The sequence below is a fragment of the Vombatus ursinus genome, unplaced genomic scaffold (genome assembly GCF_900497805.2).
Source record: "Vombatus ursinus unplaced genomic scaffold, bare-nosed wombat genome assembly UNPS02014808.1, whole genome shotgun sequence".
Taxonomy (NCBI): Eukaryota; Metazoa; Chordata; class Mammalia; order Diprotodontia; family Vombatidae; genus Vombatus; species Vombatus ursinus.
In genome coordinates this window covers 3,606,754-3,630,066 of record NW_020954586.1, presented here as the reverse complement: position 1 = coordinate 3,630,066, position 23,313 = coordinate 3,606,754, and the positions used below count along the sequence as shown (strand labels likewise).

Here is a 23,313-nt window from a genome sequence, read left to right as displayed (position 1 = left end):
CTGGTTGGGTGGGACGTAGGGTAAGAAGACAACCATCATTCTGAAAACCCGAAGACAAAGCTAGACAAAAAGCGAAAAAGCCGGCTGGAGATTTTAATACGTTTATTTGAAAACCACGTTTTGTTTGTGTAAGAGTATACTAAACAGCCATCCAGCTTTTCTTCCACCGAGATTCAGACTGGCTTCTCGAGGTCAGCACAGAGGCAACCGTGCATGCATTGAATGGCAGGTCTCGGCAGGAACTTCCTCATGGATGTTATTTCCAATATCAGACTCGGCAATCTTCTGGAAATGGGTGAATGAGATTCTGGAGAGAGAAGGAAAAAAGAGAGATCTGTTCTTCTTTCCAAAAGACCTCTTGGCTGTTTGCCCAGCTAGGGAGGGCTAAAGCTGCCATCTGGCTCCTGAGGGCCCCGATGTTGGGGACCCACCAGATTTCACGGTGGAACAAACAAACAAACAAAGCATCTCAAGCCAGTGATCTCTTCTGGTTTGGGGTGAACTCCACTCCCTCCCCTCCCCAAAGCAAACAATCTCATGTTAATTTCCAACAGTGACTGTCTAAGCTAATGGGCAGTCACTGCCCCAGGGCTGACTTAACCTGAGGCTCAGAGTTGGATCACTGAAATGACGGAAAGTGGCCGCCCCTGATCTGGCTCGTGGGCCCAGCGCCATCCGGCACCGCCCAGGGAAGGAGGGCTCAGGAAAGTGGCAGGAGAGAACGTTTCCAGTAGGACTAGCTAGCGCCCCTCTCCTCCTCCCTCGCTCCAGGGCTGTGTCCAGCTGCGCTCTCCCTGTTCGGGGCTCACACTTATCGCCACTTACATCTGCAAAAAGCCTCAAGCATTAAGGCACGTGCAACAATCCCTGATCTGCTTCTACAACTGGCTTTGGAAAATGGCTAGATTTCCTTTTTTCTTCCTTAAAAAGGTCTCTAATTTTGACTGGTGACTTTTTAACTGATGCTAAAAAACAAAGAACTTTATTTACTGGGCACAGTCAAGACACCAGTGCTTCTGGAGAAGCAATAAGCAAACTTATATTCCACAGGTATAAACTTCCAAATGAAAATGCAAAATTTCTACAAACACACTATTAGGATTGACCTCAAATGGAGAAAAAACAAAAGACAATGAACAAGGTAGTTTTGATTTCTCCACCTCCTATGTGTAATCTAGAGCAGGCAGAAAAAACGTCAGGCAGAGGAACCTTCTAACAAAGTGTTTGATAAGGAGATGCGACACCAAAGTCAAGTGTAAAACGTATCTCATCGTACATCTGTAAGAACAGAACAGGCTCCCGTCTGTCTGAAGCTGTATTTGGTTCACGTTTGTTGGGAGGCAGGGCCTCAGATGGCCTTCGGGTTCCTTTCCAATCCAAAGAGTCTATGGATTCCAAGAGCCTTCACATGGAGGGCTGCCCCAGAGAAGAACCAGGTTCTTCTGGTTAACTGCTGTAACGTCACTTAGGTGCCCTGGGAGATGAGCCCTCTTCATATTACTAAGCCTTTCAGAATTCCCACCCCACACTGGGTTGGGTGGTGGTGGGGGAGCTGCCTAAGGCTCACTGTGATTCAGCGTGGGGCTCGGGGCCCAACCTTGCCTGCCTTGCCCCTGGGCAAGAGACTCAGTACTTGCTCAATGAATGAAAGCAAGCATTCTTAGAATCAAAATAGCTTGCCTGTCAGATCTATAAATAAGGGAAGAAATTAGAGACCAAACAAAATATACAGAGAATTATAAAATGTAAAATGGATAATTTTGATTATATAAAATTTAAATTTTTACACAAACAAAACCAATGCAACCCAAATTAGAAGGAAAGCAGAAAACTGAAAAAGGAAAACATTATAGCAAGTATCTCTGAAAAAGGTCTAATTTCTCAAATATATGAAGAATTGAATTAAACTGGTAAGAATACAAGTCATTCTCTAATTGATAAATGGGCAAAGGATATAAACAGGCAATTTTCAGACAAAGAAATTGGAGCCATCTACAGTCATATGAAAAAATGCTCTAATGTGATTAGAGAAATGCAAATTAAAACGACTCTGAGGTACCACCTCACACTCACATCTATAATAAGACAAAAAAAGGAAAATGATAAATGTTGCAGGGGATGTGGGAGAAATGGGACACTAATGCACTGGTGGTAGAACTGTGAAATGATCCAACCATTCTGGGGAGCAATTTGGAACTATGCCCAAAGGGCTATCAAACTGTGCATGCCCTTTGATCCAGCAACACCACTGCTAGGTCTATATCCCAAAGAGATTTAAAAAAAAAAAAAGGACCTACTTGTACAAAAATATTTATAGCAGTTTTTTTTGTGGTGGCAAAGAATTGGAAATCATGGGGACGCCCACCAATTTGGGAACGGTTGAAAAAGTGGTATATGATTATGAAGGAATATTACCGTAGTATAAGAAACAATGAGCGGGCAGATTTCAGAAAAACCTGGACTTACATGAACTGACACAGTGAAATCAGTAGAACCAGAACACTGTATACAGTTACAGCAACACTGTATGATGATCAACTGTGAATGACTTTGCCATTCTCAGCAATAATGCTCCAAGACAATCCCAACGGACTAACGATGAAGCAGGCTACCCTTCGCTTTCTTCTTTTCGTGCTTTTTTGTTTGGGTCTTCTTGTACAGAATGACTAATGTGGAAACATTTCACACGGAGAACCTGTGCCTGATCGCTTACCATACCAGGCAGCGGGGAGGGGAGGGATACTAATAACACGGAAGGAAGGAGACGCAGCCAGATGCGAGGCCTCACCCACCTCCAGGCCTCAGTCATCCGTGTACTCAAAGGGCTCTGGTGGTTCCGGCTCCTGCTCCTCCTCCTCGATCTTGGGGCCGTGAGCAGCAACTGGCTCCACCAATTCTTCTAGGTCCTCACTGGTGTCCTTCATGATAATGATGCCTCCGATGGAGAGCTGCAAGGCAAGCAGAGGGCAAGGGGCAGTGAGGCAGACGTCCGGCCTCCCCTCCTGCAGGAGGTCTCAGGCTCCGGCTCTTCCCGCCCACTGTACCAGGAGCCAGACCCCTCACAGCTGCTGAGAGCTGTGTTACCTCCTCATCTATGAAACTGGAATAAGGAGACCTCCTCATAGCGTCCTGACTGAGACGCTCAGGCATTGCTCAGGCAGTGGACAGCCCCGACCCTGCCTCGTCTGGGTCCCAGGTGGTTAGAGCAATCAACAGCCCACCACGGTCCAGTCTTTTCTCTTATTCAGTGCTAACAGGGACTCTTCAAGCAAACCCCTTTAGCCTCTTTGTCCAGGCGGGAGCAACTACTCAGCCCAACCCCCCCCCCCCGCCCAGTTGTGACCCAAAGGAGAGACCCCCAGTCTGTAAGAACACACAAAAGAAACTGTTCTGAGCAGCTTAACACTTACGGTGTGGAAACCAGTATCTGTTCATTTTTCATATTTAAAGATTTCCTTTCACGTGCACAAGCGTGTGCGTGTGTGTGTGTGTGTGTGTGTGCGCGTGCTCGTGTGTGCACTCGCGTGTAACATAGGAAGACCACCTCATAACCCCAAAGGCACTGGGACCTCTGATTTTCTATCATGGACAGGTCCCATGCAGGTCTGGGCTCCCTGCCGAGGGCACCTCAGTTCAGCACACAAACTTTTGGCAGGGTTGGCGAGGAGGGGGTGCAAAACAAGATTTCCAAAGGATCAAATTAAGAGATAAATCAACCCAGTTGCCCATTAGCCTACCAATGACAGAAATTGTCAATTAAAATAACAAACCATTCACTCATGGCCAGAGTCATTTCCCTAATTCTCTCTGCTTGTCAGTACCAGGGAACATTGCCCTTAGTGATACTAATAATTCATTCCATAGCTGCAGGCACCCATCTGAAAGGAGCACATTTCTACAACTAGATAAGTCACCTCCGTGACAGCGTTTCACACGTGATCAGTCTCAGCCAGATGTTTCTGCCCCTATTCAAATTAAAATCGTGTACATGAATACAAGTCTATGCTGCTCCCTTACCCCCACACAAAAGCTCAGTTGAAGGAATGGATCCCAGCCTGGCTCCTAGCATCCTCCCTGAACAACAACTAACAACCTCGAATCTTAAGTAGTTAAAGCTCACCCACAGAAGGGCATCGATCAGAGCCCCAAACCTCCAAGCCCCCTGTGCTCACACGACACCACCCTCGCCTTCTGGGCAGAGGAGGGGGGATCCCACTTGACTTTCCTTCCCTAACCAACAAGTGGAGGGGGCTTTCTCAGGCTGTGGAGAGAAGCTTCATTAGTAGCCAGCCCTCGGTGGGGCTCCAGTTATAATGAACAGCCTCCTCTGTTCTTTGGAAAGGCTGATAGGACTCCAGGTCTGGGGGAAGGAGGGGGCCCTTCCTGCCTCCAGGTTCTGCACAATTTCTTTCTGTGCTACATTTAGGATGGGTGGGGGAGCACAGCGGCATCTGCTCCCATCCTGGTGCTCAATGCTCCTTGCAGGCCCCACCAGCGGGCCCTTTGGTCCAGGGCTTGGCCTCCCATGCTGCCCAGTGCCCTGGGAGGAGCAGCGTGCCTCACCGTTATGAGACTCAAAGACCTCAGAGAACAGCGTCCAATCAATCACTCTCCTCTTTCCATTGGATAGATAAGTAAATAAACGGAGGGCCCAGTAAGTTAAATGACTCACTTACAGGGAATAAATGGGACAGCCAGGACTGGACCCCAGGTCTCTGGGCTCTTCCCATGACGTCACCATGTTGTTCTGCAGCATTCACAGAGCACGTACGGTGGGTGAAGCACTGAGCTCACCAGGCACCCCCTTCTTTGTAGACCCAAGAACCGCTTCTGTCTCTCGACACCCTCACTTAGATGGCTCCCTCTACCCAGAACCCATCCTTGTCTTGTCTCTCCTCTGCCCCTTCTACACATGGGCTGATCTCATCAGCTCCCATGGCCTTAATGACTATCTCTAGGCTGATGATTCTCAAATCTACCCATCCTGTCCCAATCTCTGCTGACTCCCAATCTCTCCTCTCCAACTGCCTTTCCCACATCTTGAACTGGATGTGCAGCAGACACCTTGAACTCAATTGTCTAAAACAGATTAATCTTTCCTCCAACCCCCCTCCCCCACTTCCCTATCACCAGAGAGAGCACCCCCCTCCTCCCAGTCCCTCAGACTCACAACCTAGCAGTCATCCTGGATCCCCACCATCTCTCCTGCCCCTCTCCCTCATATCCAATATGGTGCCAACGCCTGTGATTTCACCTCTGCTGCAGGCCCTCATCACCCCATGCTTGTGCTACTGCACTAACCTGTGAGTGGGTCTGCCTGTCTCAAGTCTTCAAGCTCCAGTTTATCCTCCATTCAGCACAGACCTGACTACGTTACTCCCTTAATCAAACTCCAGTGGCTCCTTATGGCCTCCAGGATTAACTACAAATGAGACCGTTTGGCATTCAAAGCCCTTCATACCTGCCCCTCCTACCTTTCCAGTCTTCTTACACCTTATTCCCCAACAAGGATTCTGGTGTCCTGGCTGGCCCACCAACAAGACCCTCCATCTCTCATCTCCAGACGTTTTCTCTGGCTGTCCCTCATCGCTGGAATGCTCTCCCTCCTCCACCCTGCCTGACCTCTGTGGCTTTTTAAAAAAGTCTCAATTAAAATCCCACCTCCTGCAGGAAGCCTTCCCCCCAATTCCTCTTAATTCCAGGGTCTTACCTCTGCTAATTATTTCCTAGCTATCCTGTATATAGCGTGTGTTGTATCTATCTATTTGCTTTTTGTCTCTCCCATTAGACTGTAAGCCCTTTGGGTAGGGACTGTCTGCTGCCTCTTTTTATACCCCCAGCACTTAGCACAGTGCCTGGCACGTGGCAGGCACCTAATAAATTTTTACTGACTGTTATCCACAATTCATTCTCTACAAACGTGCAACCGGACTGAGCTGGGTTGGTCTGTAGAAAAGGTGCCTTCGATGCTAGAGGCGAGGGGCCCACCAGCACTTTGTGAAGTCTGGTTCTGCCGACATGCAGCACGACACCTGTTTTACGTAAATGTATCAACAACAGCGTCTGCCATGTGGGCTGGAGGAGGTTGGCAAAGCAGTCTGAGTCTCCCGTCATGACCAAGGCCTTCAGTTCAGCACTAAACTTAGGAAAACAAAATGAAGGGCATAAGCCTGCAGCGTGGCCAGGAGCTGCACTGAAATACTACTCCCTTGCCTCTTACGTTTCCCAGCTGGGGGAGACGTATCGATGGTACCCTTCTTTTCTTCCACTGCCCCACTCAGAGCTGCTAGGCTCTTGCTAATGGCTGCCCCTGTACATCCATTCGTTACCCAATTTGGTTCCTGAGGCATTGGTTTGCCAGGGTTGATCTCTGGCTTAATGCTCCCCTAGGGTCTAAACCCTCGGGCCCAATTCCTTAGGCTGGGATTCATGGCCCTAGGCCAGGGGATTCCTACCAACCTTTCCAGTCTTGTCTCACTCTCTGCTGCCTCATATTCTAGGCTCCAATGAACTCGAATTACTTGCTGTTCCTCAATGGCATTTTCCACTTCTTGTCTATACTTTCTTCTCCCTTCCTGGAATGTCCGAAGCCCCCATGATTGTCGAGTGAATCTTAACCATCCTGCAAAGCCTAGCTTAAACACACCCTCCTCCCTGAAGGCTCTGCTGGTCACTTCCTCCCTCTGTTTGTAAAGCAGATTACTGCCCTTCAATGCTGCTTGGTGGTGTTCAAGTTTTATCTCTGCTGCTGGATCATCCTGGACCAAAGGGCCATGTGGTGGTCCCTCGTGCGGCCCTTATGGTGCCATGCACATATAAGTATACAAATGATGCAGCAGGGCTAGTGGAAGGAGCTGTACACCTAGAGGCAAGGAGACCTGAGTCTGAAGCCTAATCAGCTGTGTGGTCTTGGGGATCCTGCTTTATGTCTCTGAGTCTGAGTAATTTGGGGACCATAATCCTTATAGGGCTGTTGTGAAGGAGGCATCTTGTTGACTTTAAAGCTCTACAGACAAGTGACTGATTAGGGGGGAGCGGGCACAGTTGTGGTGGGCCGTGATGTCAGAGTCACTTTGGAGAAATCCCTGGATAGAATGAGGCCACATCAGTCCCACGTAAATCAGAGCCTCAATGCCCTCTATGCTACTCTTTCCAGAGGCTTCACTGAACCCAGTTAAAGATGCAATGATGCTTCCAGCCATTGGTTGCCCTCAGGAAGCACAGCTTCTTCCAGTTGCTTCTCCCAAGTCTGCTTTTCCTCAGCCTGGAGATCAAGCTCTTGGTGCTCCATGGGTCGGTGATGACCACAGAGGGTTCAAAATGTCGACCATTCTAACCGTTCTACGCTGCTTTCTGCCTAGTCTCACCACTCAGCACTTCTCTTGCCCCTCCTGCAATGCTCTCCGCCCCCATCTCCATGCACCCAGGTGTTCTGGGACACGGCGGTCCATGCCAGTGTTTTCGGCTGTTTCGTGACACGGTACAACTTAGAATCTCGCAAAAGCCACCTCTGCTGTGGCTACAGATGCACAGTGCCACTGCTCTATGACAAGGAGATGGAGTGGCCAGTCGCTGGGCTCTTTGGATCTTCATTATCTGCTTCAAATCATTTCTACTTTTCCAGGAAATGGTGATAACCATGGCCAGTAGCCATCTTTTTCCCATTTCTCAATCGATGGCACCGAAGGCTCATTTGAATAGATCAGACTGAAGTGGCTGCAACTACATATTGTGTCTTGTTCTTTCTTCTAATCCACCATTCTTCACTGTTACAGAAGGTATTCTATGCAGAGTCCAAAGAGCAAAGGGTCAGAGAGATCACCAGGTGCTCCAGAGGCTTCTGTCTGTGACTCATTTAAAGAGCTTCACCTCACAACCCACAGAGGAAAAATTGGATGAATGTAGTAAGCCTGCTGTGGACGGCAATTCCGTAATACAGCTGGATGGCCAGTCCATGCAGTCAGGGGTCAAGTGGGGTGTGTTTGGTACAGGCCCTACAGGTGGACCCAGCGTGGAACAGGGGGAGGACAGTGGGCTGCTGGGTGTTGCTTTCAATGACCTTGAGCTGCTCCTTGGCAAACAAGACAAACAAACCCAAACCATCTTTTCAACCCTAGGTGATCTCCCAATCCTGCTATTTGTAGACTACCACAATCAAAGTGGTGGACAACTCAATGCCCAAAGGGCAATGATGCGGCAGATGTGGCTTACCATCAACAGGGACCTGAGTTGAAAGAAACATAGGATGAAATAAGGAGGTGGGCCAGTGAGAGATGGACAGCCCGAGTGTGGTACATACGTGCTCGTGGAGAACACGTCCAAGAAGCAGACAGGATGAGAAGGCCTGGATGGACTGCAATCTGTTTCAGTGGAGGGAATATTCACCCCATGGAAATACAGATCCCTGGAAGGACTGAAGACAGCCTATGGAAGGTAAGAAGCGTAGGCCGCAGAAGCCATGGAGGCTATTTGGCAGATTCATTGGGGTGACGCTTGGCAGAACCATTTTTGCTTAAGTCTTCTATCATTGTAACTTCAGGTTTAGGGTGAAGACAAGTTTTAGGACTCCTCTGATACCTGTGGTTTGTCTTGATCCTCCCCTGCAGCGTGGCTTTTGTTGGTGTATTAGACCAATACTCAATTTCCTTTCTTTATTGTCTCCGTTAGAGTGGCACCTCTTTCCTCCAAGTATGTGGCCTTTGACCCCCACTTTCTTATGCTCACTGCCAACATGTAGCACCCTTCCCTGAAATAACAGATCACACTTGATGAGCAGTGGCAAGATTGCTAGTGAGTAGCCCAGGCCTCACCAAGCCTCTGGACAAGCCACCTGTGGGAGTGAACAACCCCACACGGCAACCTCTTCTTGGAGCCGATCATAGGATGGATACCTTTGGTTTGCTGGTACCTGTGCGTCTGTGTTAGTGTTCAGTGACTCCTCTATGCACACGTGACCCCTGTTACGCCCCGATTTCTCATTCTGCCTTTGTTTCTCATTATTCTGTGGCTCCTGTGCTCTGAATCCTGCAGGCACTGTCATAAGCCAGGGTATGAAGGAGGTCCTCTCACTTTTGTGGTCTCCCCGCCTTGAACAGAAAGACTAACTCTCACCTGTGATACACATATCTCAGCCAGGAAGGCGCGTGCCCACTTCTGAGTCGGTGGAATGCTTGCCTTGTGCCTGTCCACACTTCTTGGGCGAACAGCAAACAGTCTGTTATGACTGTTAACAGTACGACTCCTTCATGTCCTGAGTCCCTTCACTTTATCCTGCTCACTCTGCTAATGTGGAATACCAGTAACTGACACTACTATGGCTCACATTCCCAATACCCAACAGACTGTCTGACCTCTCAGAAATATTGGGCCTTGACAGTAAGAGACAAAAGGACAGAGGACAAGGCAAACATATGTCCATGACTGCTTCTGAGAGCAGCGTGGCACGGAGGAAGGAGAACCAGAGCTCAACACATTCGGAGTTGGGACGGGCCCCTTCTGTGTGACCCAAACTAGGTCACCTCTCAGAGAACGTGGGAAAGGTGGACGACTGCACTTAAGTTTTCTTACAGGGTCGTAAGGAAGTGAGTTGGAAACTCTAAACAATTACAAAAAGGTTAGCATCAACAATGATGGCATCAGAATATCCTACGGGCAGACATACAGCCCTTCTGCTATTCTGTGCGTCTCACATTGCCACCATGGCTATGTTGCCAAGGTAGGGTCCGTCCAAGACTGTGAGGGTCAACAGTGGGTCAGTGTCTGCCACAAATAACACTGGCTGGAGACCACCTTCCCGTGCCATGTGGTGAAGTCCTTGGTAGGATAAATTCAGCACTAAATGAGGAGAAGAAGGTACCTTGGAGCCTGGCTACTCTCCTTGGAAGCTGGGATAGGAAAGGCCAGGAAAGATTTTAAAAGTTGTTCAACTGCTTAAACTTACTGGTCTTCCTCTGGGAACACAAGAAGCCCCCATCTCCACTCTCGCCCAATGGCCAGAGGCAGACCTTTAGCCACCTGGCTTTGCCTCCTTCCTCAGCTCACTGCGGTGGCCAGCAGGAGGCCCCTGGACACTGAGTCAGAGGGGATTTCTCAGAAATCACAGAGATACGGGGAAAGGACTGTGGCTGCAAGTACCCCCACCCAACGGTTCGGATCTAGAATCCTGCTCACTTCTCACAATCTTTCACATTAGCACAACGTGTGGGCTTTGTGTAACTCACAGGTTTAAAAGGCTGGTATCGACAGGTCTCAGTCATGGAGAGGACCTTAAGCTGTGCGGGCATAACTCGGGCTGGATTATCCAAGAGTTGGAAGCTTGGCTCAGCTTCCTTTTTCTTTTCTTTTTCATCCTTCTTCTCCGTTTCATCCTAGAAAACACAAAACAACAGAAATAGCCTCTATTCCTAACCATGAAATAACTTCAGGATCGATCTTTCCACAAACACTCATCAAGCCTGTCACTATTCTATGTGGGCACCATGGGGGAGATACACAGGTGTGTTAGACGTGGTTCCCATCTCGACAAGTGCCTTAAGATCTAGGATGTTCTGATTCCACGAACATAGGCTCACTGTGGAAATGACGCAAGAGCACATAGAAAATTAAATAACCACACAAGAGTTGTGATCATTTGCCAAAGGAATGGGGTAAGCTGTCAATCTCAGGAGTTCGTGGTAGGTAAGAACACCGTGTACTACGCTGATCTGGGAAGGGGACGCTAAAGAGGCAGGCCTTCCAGGGAAAGGGCACAGGATGAAACAAAGACAAAGAAGCCCCTAGAGTTCCTGTATTAGACTGGGCCAAACAATTTGGCTGGTGTATGGGGTTCATGGGGGGAAATAAGTGGAGATAAAGCAGCAAAGGAGACCTGGGGTCAGACTGCAGAGCGCTTGGTGCACCAAAGATCTTCTTATTTTAGATTTAAAGCACAGAGATTTTAAAACTCTTTTTTTTTTAAAGTTTCAAATTCTCACCCTTCCTCTACCTCTTCCCCCATCCAATGAGGAGTCAGGATAAACAAAAGCAATTACAAACACGCAAAACAAATGTCCACACTGGCCATGTTTTAAAAAGAGCAAGAGAAAGAGAACGACACACTTCTATCTAACCTCCATCCGCTCTCTCTGGAGGTAGAGAACATGTCTCAGCACGAATCCTGTGAAACTGTCATGGGCCATCATGCTGATCAGCACTAGGAAGTCTTTCCCAGTGGATTATCTTTACCACACTGCTGTTACTGCGTGGACTGTTCTCCTCACTTCACTTCGCATCAGTTCATACAAATCTTCCCAGGTTTTCCTGAGACCATCCCCTTCATTCTTACAGCATAATAACATTCCACAACCTTTATATACCATAATTTGTCTAGCCACTCCCCAACTGAGGAGCATCTCCTCAGTTTTCAATTCTTTGCCACTACAAAAAGAGCGGCTACATTTTATTTTTATTTATTTATTTTTTAGGCAACTGGGGTTAAGTGACTTGCCCAGGGTCACACAGCTAGTAAGTGTCAAGTGTTTGGTCTGAGGCCAAATTTGAATTCAGGTTCCCCTGACTTCAGGCTGGTGCTCTATCCACTGCGCCACCTAGCTGCCCCCTGAGCTGCTACATTTTTGTACATATAGATCGTTTCCTTTCTTCTGTTTACCTTTCTTCTGTTTACCTCCTCATCCTGAGGAGAAAAAAGTGAATCGTCAATGATTCAAGACCCAAGATTCCGGTCCCTAACATATTTGGGGTAGATATATTCTAGCAGTACTGCTAGGTCAGAGGGTATACACATTTTAATAACCTTTTGGGCATAATTCCCAATTGCTCTCCAGAACGGTTGGGTCGGTTCACAACTCCACCAACAATGCATTAGCGCCTTGATTTTCCCACATGTTCTCCAGCATTTATTTTCCTTTTTCTTCATCTTAGGCAATCTGATGGGTATGAGGTGGTGCTGCATTTGTTTTCATTCACATTTCTCTAATTATCATTGATTTAGAGCATTTTTTTCATATAGCTATTGATAGCTTGGATTGCTTCTTCTGAAAACTGTCTATGCCTATCTTTTGACCATTTATCAATTGGAGAATGGTTATTATTGTAAATTTGACTCAGTTCCTTATATATTTTATTTTTTAAATTAAATATATTTATTTATTTTTAGTTCTCAACATTCACTTTTAAAAAATTTTGAGTTCTAAAATTTTCCCCCTCCCCAAGATGGTATGTAATCTGATATAGGTTATACATGTCTTATATATTTTAGAAATGATACCTTTATCCAAGAAACTTGTGGCAAAAAGTCCCTGCCCCCTCAATCTTCTTGCTTTTCATATGCTGCTAACTGCACTGGTTCTGTTGTGCAGAAAAACTTTTACTTCTATGCAATCAAAATTATTTATTTTACCTTCTGTGAACCTATTTCTTGTGTGATCATGAACTCTTTCCCTACCCACAGATCTGACAGGTGATTTCTTCCATGCTTTACTCATTTATGATATCATTCTTTACGTATAAATCACATGCCCACTTTGAGCCGATCTTGGTAGGCATATGGTGTGAACACGGATCTCTGCCTAGTTGCTGCCAAACTACTTTCCAGTTTTCCCAAGAGTTTTTGTCAAAGAGCAAATTCTTCTCTGAAGAGCTTTGGGCTTATCAAACACTAGGTTGTTGTGCTTGTTTGCGTCTATATATTACGTATCTAATTTGTTCTATTTTACCAATCTCTCTATTCTTACATAATGCCATTTTTTGGGGAGGGGATTATAGCTTTGTAGTCACGGTTGAGATTTGGTTAATGCTAGGCCCCTCTTGACCTTTTGTTTCTCCAGATAAATTTTATTATTTTGTTATTTTATTTTTTACAATCACATGTAAAGATAGTTTTCAACATTCATTTTTGTAACATTTTGAGTTCCAAATTTTTTTTCCTCCCTCCTCTCCAAGACAGCAAGCAATCTGATAGAGATTATATGTGTACAATCATTTTGAAAGAAGAATCAGAACAAAAAAAAAAAAATCATGAGAAAGAAAAAACAAAAAGCAAAGAGTGAAAACAGTCTGCTTCGATCTGCATTCAGACTCTACAGTTCTTTCTCTGGATGTGGATGGCATTTTCCATCATGAGTCCTCTGGAATTGTCTTAGAGCATTGTATTGCTGAGAAGAGCTAAGTCTACCAAGTTGGTCATTGCACAATGTTCTCCTGGTTCTGCTCACTTCACTCACCATCAGTTCATGTGAGTCTTTCCAGGTTTTTCTGTTACTATTTTTTCTAGCTCTATAAAGTAATTATTTGGTAGTTTGATCGGAATGACACTGAGTAAGTAAATTCATTTAAGTAGTATTATAATTTTTATTACATTAGTGTGGTCTACCTATGAGAAATGAACATTTCTCCAATTATTTAAATGTCTTTATTTGTGTAAAGAATATTTTAAAATTGTGTCCATAAGTCCCGGTGTGTGTGTCTTGGCAGACAGATTCTTAGGTATTTTATACTGTCAATAGTTATTTTAAATGAAATTTCTCTATCTCTCCTGGATTCTTGGTAACATGCAGTAACGCTGATGATTTGTGGGGGTTTATTTTATATCCTACAACTTTGCTGAAGTTGGTAATTTCTCGTCTTATTGCCATAGCTAGCATTTCAAGTACAATACTGAATAATAATGGTGATAATGGACCTCCTTTCTTCAACCTGTATCTTACTAGAAAGAAAGCCTTCTAGCTTATCTCCATTACAGATAACACTTGCTTTTTGTTTTTTTTACATGGACAGCACTTATCATTTTAAGGAAAGCTCCATTTATTCTAGTGCTTTTTGGTGTGTGTGTGCGTTTTGTGAGGCAATCAGGGTTAAGTGACTTGGTCACACAAGCTAGGGTGTCACACAGCCAGTGAATATCATGTGTTTGAGGCCCGATTTGAACTCAGGTCCTCCTGACTCCAGGGCCGGTGCTCTGTCCACTCTGCCACCTAGCTGCCCCGCGTATGTGAGTGTGTGTGTGTTTTAACAGGAATGGATGTTGTATTTTGGCACAGTCTATTCTGCATCTCCTGAAATAATCATGTGATTTTTGTTGTTTTTTTTATTCGTATGGTCAATCATGATTATAATTTTCCTAATGTTGAACCGGCATTGCCTCCCTGGCATAAATCCAGCCTGGTCACCGCGTATGAACTCTGTAATATGTTGTTATATTCTTGTTAGTATTTTGTTGAAAATTTTTGCATCAATATTCATTATTTGTCTATAGTTTCTGTTTTGGCTCTCTCTGATTTAGGTTTGTTTTTTTTTTAGGCAATTGGGGTTAAGCGACTTGCCCAGGGTCACACAGCTAGTAAGTGTCAAGTGTTTGGTCTGAGGCCAGATTTGAACTCAGGTCCTCTTCACTTCAGGGCCAGTGCTCTATCCACTGCGTCACCTAGCTGCGCCCCCTGATTTAGGTTTAAAGCTCATATTTGTGTCACAAAGTATTTAGTAGGACTCTACCTATTTTTTTAAATAGTTTACATAGTACTGAAATTGTTCTTTAAATATTTGGTAGAATCTAAGACATCTCCAAATGTTTCATAGAAAATGAAACATCCAAAGAAAGAACTATGGAGTTTGAATGCAGATCAAAGCATACTATTTGCTATTTTTTTCTTCTGTTTTGTTTCTTCTTTCTGGCAGTTCCTTCTATTGGTGCTAATTCTTCCTTACAACATCACTAATGTGAAAATATGTTTAATAGGAATGTATATGTAGAGCCTATATCAGATTGTGTGCTGTCTTGGGGAAGGAGGGGGGGAATTTAAAACTCAAAAGTTTATGGAAGTGATTATTGAGAAATCAAAATAAATTAATAAAAAATTAAAAAAAATAAATGTTTGGCAGAACTGTTCATCCTTCACTTTTGAAGAGGGACCAAAGAGATCATGGGATGATGTCTTGACTCCCAAGTGAATTGTATTTAAGTGAGGCAGAGCTGCACAAAGTCATCAGCCTCACTCTCTCTTCCAGAGTCATTGAAGTCCAGTGGCAAGACAAAAGTCAGGAAGACTGGTGATGGCCAGGGGTAAAGGAGATGACCTAGGTGTCTTCGACATCTGCCAAGCTCTAAGGGTTCCACAGGGCCTGCATCAGACGCCTTCATGGCCAATGGAACAAACTGTACTCATCTGTCCATTTTGTTGCTGGAGAAAGTCTTCACATGCTTGTTTACCCCAAGCCCGGCAGAATTAGCTTGCAAATCCATCTGGTCCTGGTTTGTTTGTTTTCCCTCACAGGGAACTCATTTATGGCTTATTCAATTTCCTGATGGTTTTACTGTCTACTTTCTCCTGTAACTCATGTAATTTTTCCTTTAAAAATCTGAATGCCATTCTGTTTGGTGCATATAACTGATAATTAATTCATTGATTATGGTACCTTTTAGCAAAATGGAGTTTCCTTGTTTCTCTTTTATTTTTTGTTTTATCTGAGATCATAATGGCTACCTCTTCATGTTTTACTTCAGCTGAAGCATAATATTTCAGCCCCTTATTTTAACTCTAAGTTTTACCTTTTTGTTTCAAATGTCTCTCTTATAAATAACATATTGTTGGATTCTGGTTTCTAATTCATTTTGCTATCCACCTCCATTTTATGGGTGAGCTCATCCTATTTGCATTCACTGTGTATTTCTCTCTATCCTATTTCCTTCCATTTACCCTTCTCTCTCTTTCTTTTTACCCTGTTTTTCACCCTGACCTTTTTACTCTCAAAAGTCTATTTTACTTCTAACCACTGCCTCCCTTAATGTACTGTCTCTTAATCCCCACTACTTTCTCTTAAGCCCTTTCCCGCCTATGTCCCTGTTTGGCAAGATGAATTCTGTACCCAACTGTATGTATGTGTATATATGTGTGCACGCAGGTATGTATGTATGCATATATATGTATTTTTTCTGTCTTCCTTGAACTTCACATAAGTGAGGTTCAAGTGTTGCCCCCCCACGTCTGTTCCACTGTATAAACTGTCCCTTGCACTCTCCCTTTCTCAGTGTACTCCTTTTCCTCACGCTTCTATTCTTCTTTTCACATCATTCCAACACAACAGAATCACACCCAGGCCCTCTGTCTAACTAGACTCCCTTTAAGGTGATGATTAAATTCTGAGGAGTCACATGTATCTTCTCCCCACATAAGAATGTACACAGTTAAATCTGTTTAGTCTCTTATGATTTCTCTCATGTTTACCTTTTTATGCTTCTCCTGAGTCCTATGTTTTTAATGACAAGCTTTTTATTCAGCTCTTGTCTTTTTGTCAGGAATGCTAGAAAGTCTTCTATTTCATTAAAGTTCGTTTTTTCTCTTGTAGGATTTCTTCTTGATGAGGGAGTTCGGGATTTTGGCTAATTTTCTTGAGAGTTTTCATTTTGGGGCTTTCTTCAGGAGGTAACTGGTAGATTCTTTTGATTTCTAATTCGCCCTCTGATTCTAAGATACCAGAGCAGTTTTTCCTTTATAAAGAATTTCTTGAAATATGAAGTCCAGGCTTTTTTGCTCATAGCTTTTGGGTAACCCAATGATATTTAATACCTCACTTTGGTCCATTTTCTAGGTCAGCTGCTTTTCCTGTGAGGTATTTTACATTTTCTCCTATTTTTTCCCAGTCTTTTGACTTTGTGTTAGCATTTCCTGATATCTCGTGGAGTCATCAAGTTTCTATTTGGAGTTATTTTCTTCAGTAAGGTTTTGTCAGTCTCTTTTATAAAGCTGTTATTTCTCTTTTCACAATTTTCTTACATAGCTTTCTTTTCCTAATTTTTCCTCTGACACTCTTTGGTTTTTAAAATCAGTTTTTTGCTCTTAAAAAAAAAAAAGCTTTTCTTTATTCTTCTAGGAATTCTTGTTGGGCTTGTGCCCAATCTGCCTTTTTCTTTGAGGCTTTGCTTGTAGATGTTTTCAAGTCATTGTCTTCCTGTTTTTGTGTCTGAGTTTCCCTATCACCATAGTAATGGTCAGATTCATTTTTATTTGCTCATTTTTCCAGTCTCCTTCTTGACTTTGGGCTTTATGTTAATGTTAGGCTCTGCTCACTTCTGGGGGGATGTCTGGCCTAAGCATTTGTCCTCAGACATCCTTTTGCTGCTTTCACAGCTCAGTCTGGAACCTGCAAGTTTTTGATAATTCCCAGGTGGTATGATCCAGGGAGAAGTCTGTTTACTGCCCTCCTGGCCTGAGCTCTGTAAGTTTCTGACCTAGGTTTGGTGTTGGCTTGTGTGGGGTTGAGTTTTCATAGATGACTGTTAGTCCTCCAGGAGGTTTTGCAGGTTCAGAGTGGCTGAACTGCTTGACTTCCCTTTGCTGTTGGTTTCCTACCCTGGTTATTCCACTGTTTGGTTTACATACAGGTTTAAGGTTAGAACTGAGTGTCCTTGGGCTCCTGGGCTCAGAGACACACAACTAAGTTTTTAGAACTTTTTCCTTGCTCTGTACATAGGTAGGGCCTCTCTTGCTTATGATTGCTCCTCTCTGACCTAGAAGTGTCACTCAGAACTGGGTATTAAGTGACAGAGTTGTCAGGTGGCATTTATCCCTGCGCCCAGTACCGGGTCAGGGGTGCCCTAGGATCTTCCAGCCTTTGAGTTCAGTTGTCGTCCCATTACTGCCACTGGGCACTAGAAAGCTCCCCTGCCACTGCTGTGCTCCTGGTCAGCCCCCACCTGCGTCCACAGACTGACTTTTCTGACTATTTTCCTAAGCTGTCCTGGGCTGGGAAAATGACTTGCTGACTTTTTCTTGGGCATTTTTGATCAGAATTTGGCCTGGTACATTTTCTAAGTTGTTGTGGAGGAGGTGTGTTGAGCAAAAATGTTGACTCTCACTCTGCTATCTTGACTCTGCCTCCCAGAATTAAGTTCTTAACCTAAACAGTTTGGAAGGGAGTTGAGCCTCTAAACTGTATTGGAGTTCTTGCAGATAATTGTGTCCCTATGACCTTAGTCAAGAAACTATAAAAATCTTAAGGAAATATTTTATTGCCTATGATAGGTGACTACCCAGGGATAAGGTTGCTAGGGAGCTATGCAAAACATCACATCAGGCGATAGAACATTACAGGAAAACAGTTAATTCCATAGGAAAATGAGATAATGTGCATTGTGTGCAACTGGCCAAACAGGGATCAGAGCAGGGTTTAGTGAGGAGAGTGGTGTTTGATTATAATATATGAACAACATTATTGTGAGATAATGTTGATGGAGACAGTGGTGGGCAGGGCACATCTATAAGTAATTCAGGAAGTGGTGCTCCATGGCGCGAGTCAAAGTTTCATCAAAGCAGCGGTATATACTGTAGGAACCAGAGCGCCAAATTAGGTAGCACCCCAAATCATCAGCAGCACCACTAAGTGGGGCTAAATGGCCATGGGGTACAGGGCAAAGTACTAACACGATAGAGAACAGATCTGGTCCTGACCCTAGAGGAGTTTATAATTCAATGAAAAAGTGAAGAGAGCTGAGTGACTAATTAGCTTAGGGCACCATGAGAGAAGGCTGAACTGGAAAATGAATATGAGGTTGGTGTCTGGTTTGTATTAAGCAGTAAGTTTCTAAGCAGAAGCTGGCCTTCTTGGAAGCCACTAAGCTACGCAGCTGAAAATAACCAAATTAAAAAGCAAAAGGTTCACAATAAAAAAGATAAGCAGACATGGGCACTGAACACAGAGATCGCCACTGCAAACATTCAAGCATTTTTGCAAAATGTGTGCTTTAGGCAATTCCAGTGAACTCAGAGCACATGGATGCATCCACTTGTCCTAGAGGGAGAATCACAATTTAAATGCCATGAAAGCAGACACCATGCTTTTGTTTATCTCGGCATCTTCCACGAGCACCCAGCACGGGGCAATGGCTGCCAAATGGATGACCTCTGCTCAGTCTTCCTCCTTCCTGACTCTGTGGCACTGCCCACTCCTGGATACCCTCATCTTTCTAGCTCTGCCTGGCACCCTCACTCTCGCTTCTCTGCCCACGTGTCTGACTTTTCTCCCACTTGGTGACTGACCTCATTAGCTCCTAGGGGTTCATGCAGATGATTCCTGACCTAGTTGTAGCTCCAGTCTTTCCCCTGAGTCCTAGTCACCCATCAACAACTGTTCATTAACTGCATTTCCAACTGTGTGTCCTGTAGGCATCTTAAGCTCACTACATCCCAAAGAGAACTTACTATCCAGCTTTCGCCCATAGGTGCCTGTCCCATTTCTGCCTAGGGTATGAACATCCTTCTGGTCACCTGTGTCTATATCCTCAATGTCACTGGCATCGTCCTTGCTTCTTTCTTAACTCGCTTGCATGTGCCATCAGTAGCTGAATCTGTTTCTATCTCGACAATATCTGTGGCATGTTCCTCTCCACTCACCCAATCATTAGCCTAGCTCAGGCCTTTGTCCCTTCATCTACCACACTGCCTCTGGACCTCTTGCCTCAAGTGTGTGCTTCGTTCAATACACCTTCCACTCAGCTGTCAAGGTCTGACCAGCTCACCCCTTCTACTCAATGGCTGCCTTCCACTTCTAGGGTCAAATATAAGCTCCTGGTGGACACTTATAACATTTTGCCCCCTTGGCCCATCCCACTTTTCCAGCCTTCTTCCGTGTTCCTCCTGTGTGTGCCCTCTCTGGTCCAAGCACAAACGCCACACTTCACCATCTTCCCCTGTGTCCAAATCTGGAATACTCTCCTTTCTTATCACTGTCTCTTGGGACCCCTGGTTTCTTCTGTCTCCTCTGGCAGGAAGCCATGCCGAGCTTGTCCCCACTGCTGAGGTGACCTTGTATCTGCCTTATATTCATTTTATAGCCACATATCAGTATGTGAGAGAGTGTGGTTTAGGAGACTGAGAGCTGGACCCTGAAGCCAGGAACACTGACAGACACTGGCCACGTGACACCAGGCCCATGCTTATGGACAGTAACTGGCTGAAAGGGGCAGGGGAGCCTGCACTGATAGGGGGGAGTTTCCTCACCTAGGAATTCCCTATAAAACTGAAATCACATGTCTAGTCCTTAACTTTGTTCATACATTTCAAAATGTGGTTTGCATATATCTGTATTTTACGTGCTATCTCCCCCTTTAGAACAGAAGTTCCTTGAGGACAGGCATAGTATTTGGTAAAGGCCTGATTGCTTATACAAAATGAAGTGAATGAAAGTTACAGAGACGGGAACTTTAGCTCCATACAGGAAAGAACTTTGCTGTGGTCTTAAATGGAATGCATGTTCCAAAGACGGGCAGGAGCTCCTCATCAGTGGACATGTTCAAGGAGAGGATGGACGCTCATTTGTCAGGCAATTAGACTGGAGAGCCTCTAGGGGCCTTTGCAAATCAAAAAGTCTGTGATCTTACGAGTTTAAAAATCAAGTTCTCATTGAAGAGCATAACTTTTTTAAATTCCTCAAAGGGACTGAAATAAATACTTGTAGGATGACCCACCTGTGTGGTACAGTGGAAAAAGCTCTGGTTCTGGAATTAGAGAAGCTGAGCGCAAAAGTCAGCTCTTGCCACTTCCGGCTACCTTTGGGCCTTGGGCAAACCCCTTAATCTCAACGGGCCTCAGTTACCATTTCCAAAAAATGAGGCCTGTGAGAGCTCTGGAGAGAGGATCCTATGGTTGTGGTAGGTAGTGAGCTTTCCATGACAAGGAAGCGATATGCTCATGTGTGTGTTTGTGAACCCATTCCTGGCCCCCCTGAAGATTCTTAATTAAAAGAGTAAGAAATTGTGAAAAACGTAAGAGAAGGAAAAAACAAGTGGGGGATTACAGAAGGCGGGGCTCAGTGGTAAGTCAAAGCCTGCCTAGGGTCCCTCGGGGAAGGCCCATGTCATAGTAACTGCCGTGGCTATCAGAGAGAAATCCTTGTAAGCTCTGCCAGTAACTCGGCACAGGACTTGTTTGAGCCCCCTGGGCCAGCCAGCCATTGGGAGACTGCTTCCTCCCCTGGCTGGATAATATCAAAGACTGCACAGACGTGTACGAGGAGCTGTAACAACTTGCTAAGAATACAACCAGCTGTGCCGGCACCTGATCCAGGCAGGGGTGTGGAGGTGCAGGAGTGTAAGGGTGAGGGAGGGCGCATGCCCAGAACAGCCTCTTATGAAGGGCTTGTTAATTCTACTCAATTGAAAAGATGACTTAGTTGTACTGACCACTTCCATTTTCTCTTCCTCTTTCTTTTCTTTCTCTTTTTCCTTCTTTTTTGCCTTGGCGGTGATCGAGAGCACAGCGGTAGAAACCTAGGGAGAAGGACAGACAGGATGAATGGGTGGGCGGGGGCACCCTGCTCCGTGTGCACTGGCTGCCAGACCCAGGCCAGACCCCACCCTACAATGCTCTTAAGACGCCGGGAAGGATGAGATGTTTAGGACTCCATGGAGCTGGCCACAGCAGTGGGAGGACACCCATTTACTGAAGTGTCTGCTCCTGCTGGAACGTGGCTCCTGGGAGGACTTCCTACTTCTCGGACACAGTGCTTCCTTACCCATGGTTAAGCATGCTAAACAGTGCTCCCCCTCACCGGTCCTTCTGGGGAGCACAAAGCAGCACTTCAGTCTAAAGCTCTTGGTCTAATCTGAATGAGAAATCTCATCAGCCTTCCGCTAACTTCCAATTCTGAAACAATGGCCAGCACTGAAGGCTCTCTAGGCTATTCTGATCTAAGGCCTAGGTCAGGAAATGCTCTTATCACACTCAAAGAAGTAACAGGTCTTTGACGAATTCAATTAATAGAAGTATCTCAAAGCCACCTTTGACCAGGAAAAAAGGAAAATCCATAGAGAAAGGGGTTCCAAAAAGTGGCTGAATGGCTTTAGGAAATGATTCTCCAGAGGGTGCAGAAGGTGAAGTGACTATCACTCTGTCTGCTAAATCAAAACTGTAGCATAGATTTTAGTCCTTAAGCCTCTATAAATTCTAATTCACAAATGGACTGACTAGAGAGATTTTCAAAGGCAGGATGAATTTCCGTTCCTGTGAATTTCCTCTGTCTAAGTAGAGATACTTAGAATAATTTAATTAATAATCTGTCTCTGGAACATTTGTGTCTAAATGCAGAGGATGGCCTTGTTCTGCCACAGAACAGTAACCCTAATAACAGATCACATCTCTATTCCATTTTCTGCCAGCGTGCTATTCTCAATGTCCCAGATCGTCTAGCTAGTGAGTCAGGGCTCAGGGAAAAACTCAGATCCAGATCTCCGGTTTCACGGGAAGGATGTGCTATTATAGGTGGAGCACACGAATCATTTCATTCATCCCAGGTAACAGGGCTTGGTTTTTTTTTTTAGTGAATTAGATGGACAAAGAAAGGTAGTACAAAGTTTGCAGGTGGCTGCTCTGGGGAAATGCCTACTGGGCTCTCCCCAACCCCCATCCTCTTGCCAAAGTGATAATGGCATAAGAACCAGGAAGAGAGGAGAGCCTTTGAAGGGACAGGATGCAATTCCCCTAAGGCATCCATCACACCTCGCAGGCTCTGCAACCGGTCTGGCCAAAGCCCCCTGAAAGCGACATTGGGAGAGGCAGCCCAAGATGGCGGGTAAAGCACTGGACCTGGTGGCAAGAGGACCTGGTCTGCACTCTCGCATCAGGCTTTCCTTAGTAATGTGACCCTGGGCACATCACAACCTCTCTCTGCCTGATTTTCTCATCAACACAATGGGGAGGAGGAGGGAGAGTGACTGAATTCAGTGGCCTCCAAGGTTGCTTCCAGTGTGAAATCTATGATCCTATATAATCAATCACCAATAAGCATTGACTCAGTGTCTACTACATGCCAGGCACGGTGCTACACAGGGTGAGAGGGTTAACCAGCCAACATAAGCCTGAGCGTGTGCAGAAGATGCCACCAGGGTGCATTTCCTCTACTGTTTGCTGACCCAGATGGGGCCTGAAGCACCCACCCCGAACTGAGGCCCCTCACCTTCTCCTTCTCTTTCTCTTTCGGCACCTCGAGTGGTGCGGGATATGCAAATGTGGATGGTTTGCAGTTGGACTTGTACTGGACTTTTGGCATCTGAAGAAATATAAGAAACAAGAGAGATACAGACAAATTTGAATGAATTAGACGGGATTTAAACAGTTCACTTCCTAGAGACGTGTGTATGTGAACAAACATGAAAGAAATCCAGAACTCTCCCCTCAAGTTCAACACTGCCCTGCCATTTCCTCCATTAAATCATGACCCAGTCCCCACCTTCTCCATCTGCTCGTTGGCCTGGACGGGCTCCACGGGGCCACGCCCACTCGATCAGAGTGACCCTCAGTGTCTGTACAGCACGACCAGCCTGACCTC

The 23,313-nt window shown here is 45.3% G+C and overlaps 1 protein-coding gene across 1 annotated transcript in view; it reads right to left on the bottom strand.

Annotated features, from left to right (window-relative positions):
• Window positions 1–85: 85 nt before the first annotated feature.
• PSMD1 (proteasome 26S subunit, non-ATPase 1) overlaps window positions 86–23,313 on the bottom strand; it is a 116,481-nt gene continuing 93,253 nt past the window's right edge. The window contains exons 21-25 of the mRNA XM_027875235.1: window positions 22,942–23,034; window positions 21,170–21,256; window positions 10,221–10,367; window positions 2,793–2,948; window positions 86–307 (exon numbers count right to left, since the gene is read on the bottom strand). Of these exons, the coding sequence (XP_027731036.1) occupies window positions 2,802–2,948; window positions 10,221–10,367; window positions 21,170–21,256; window positions 22,942–23,034 (474 nt within the window). The 3' untranslated portion in view covers window positions 86–307; window positions 2,793–2,801. The remainder of the gene's footprint in view (window positions 308–2,792; window positions 2,949–10,220; window positions 10,368–21,169; window positions 21,257–22,941; window positions 23,035–23,313) is intronic.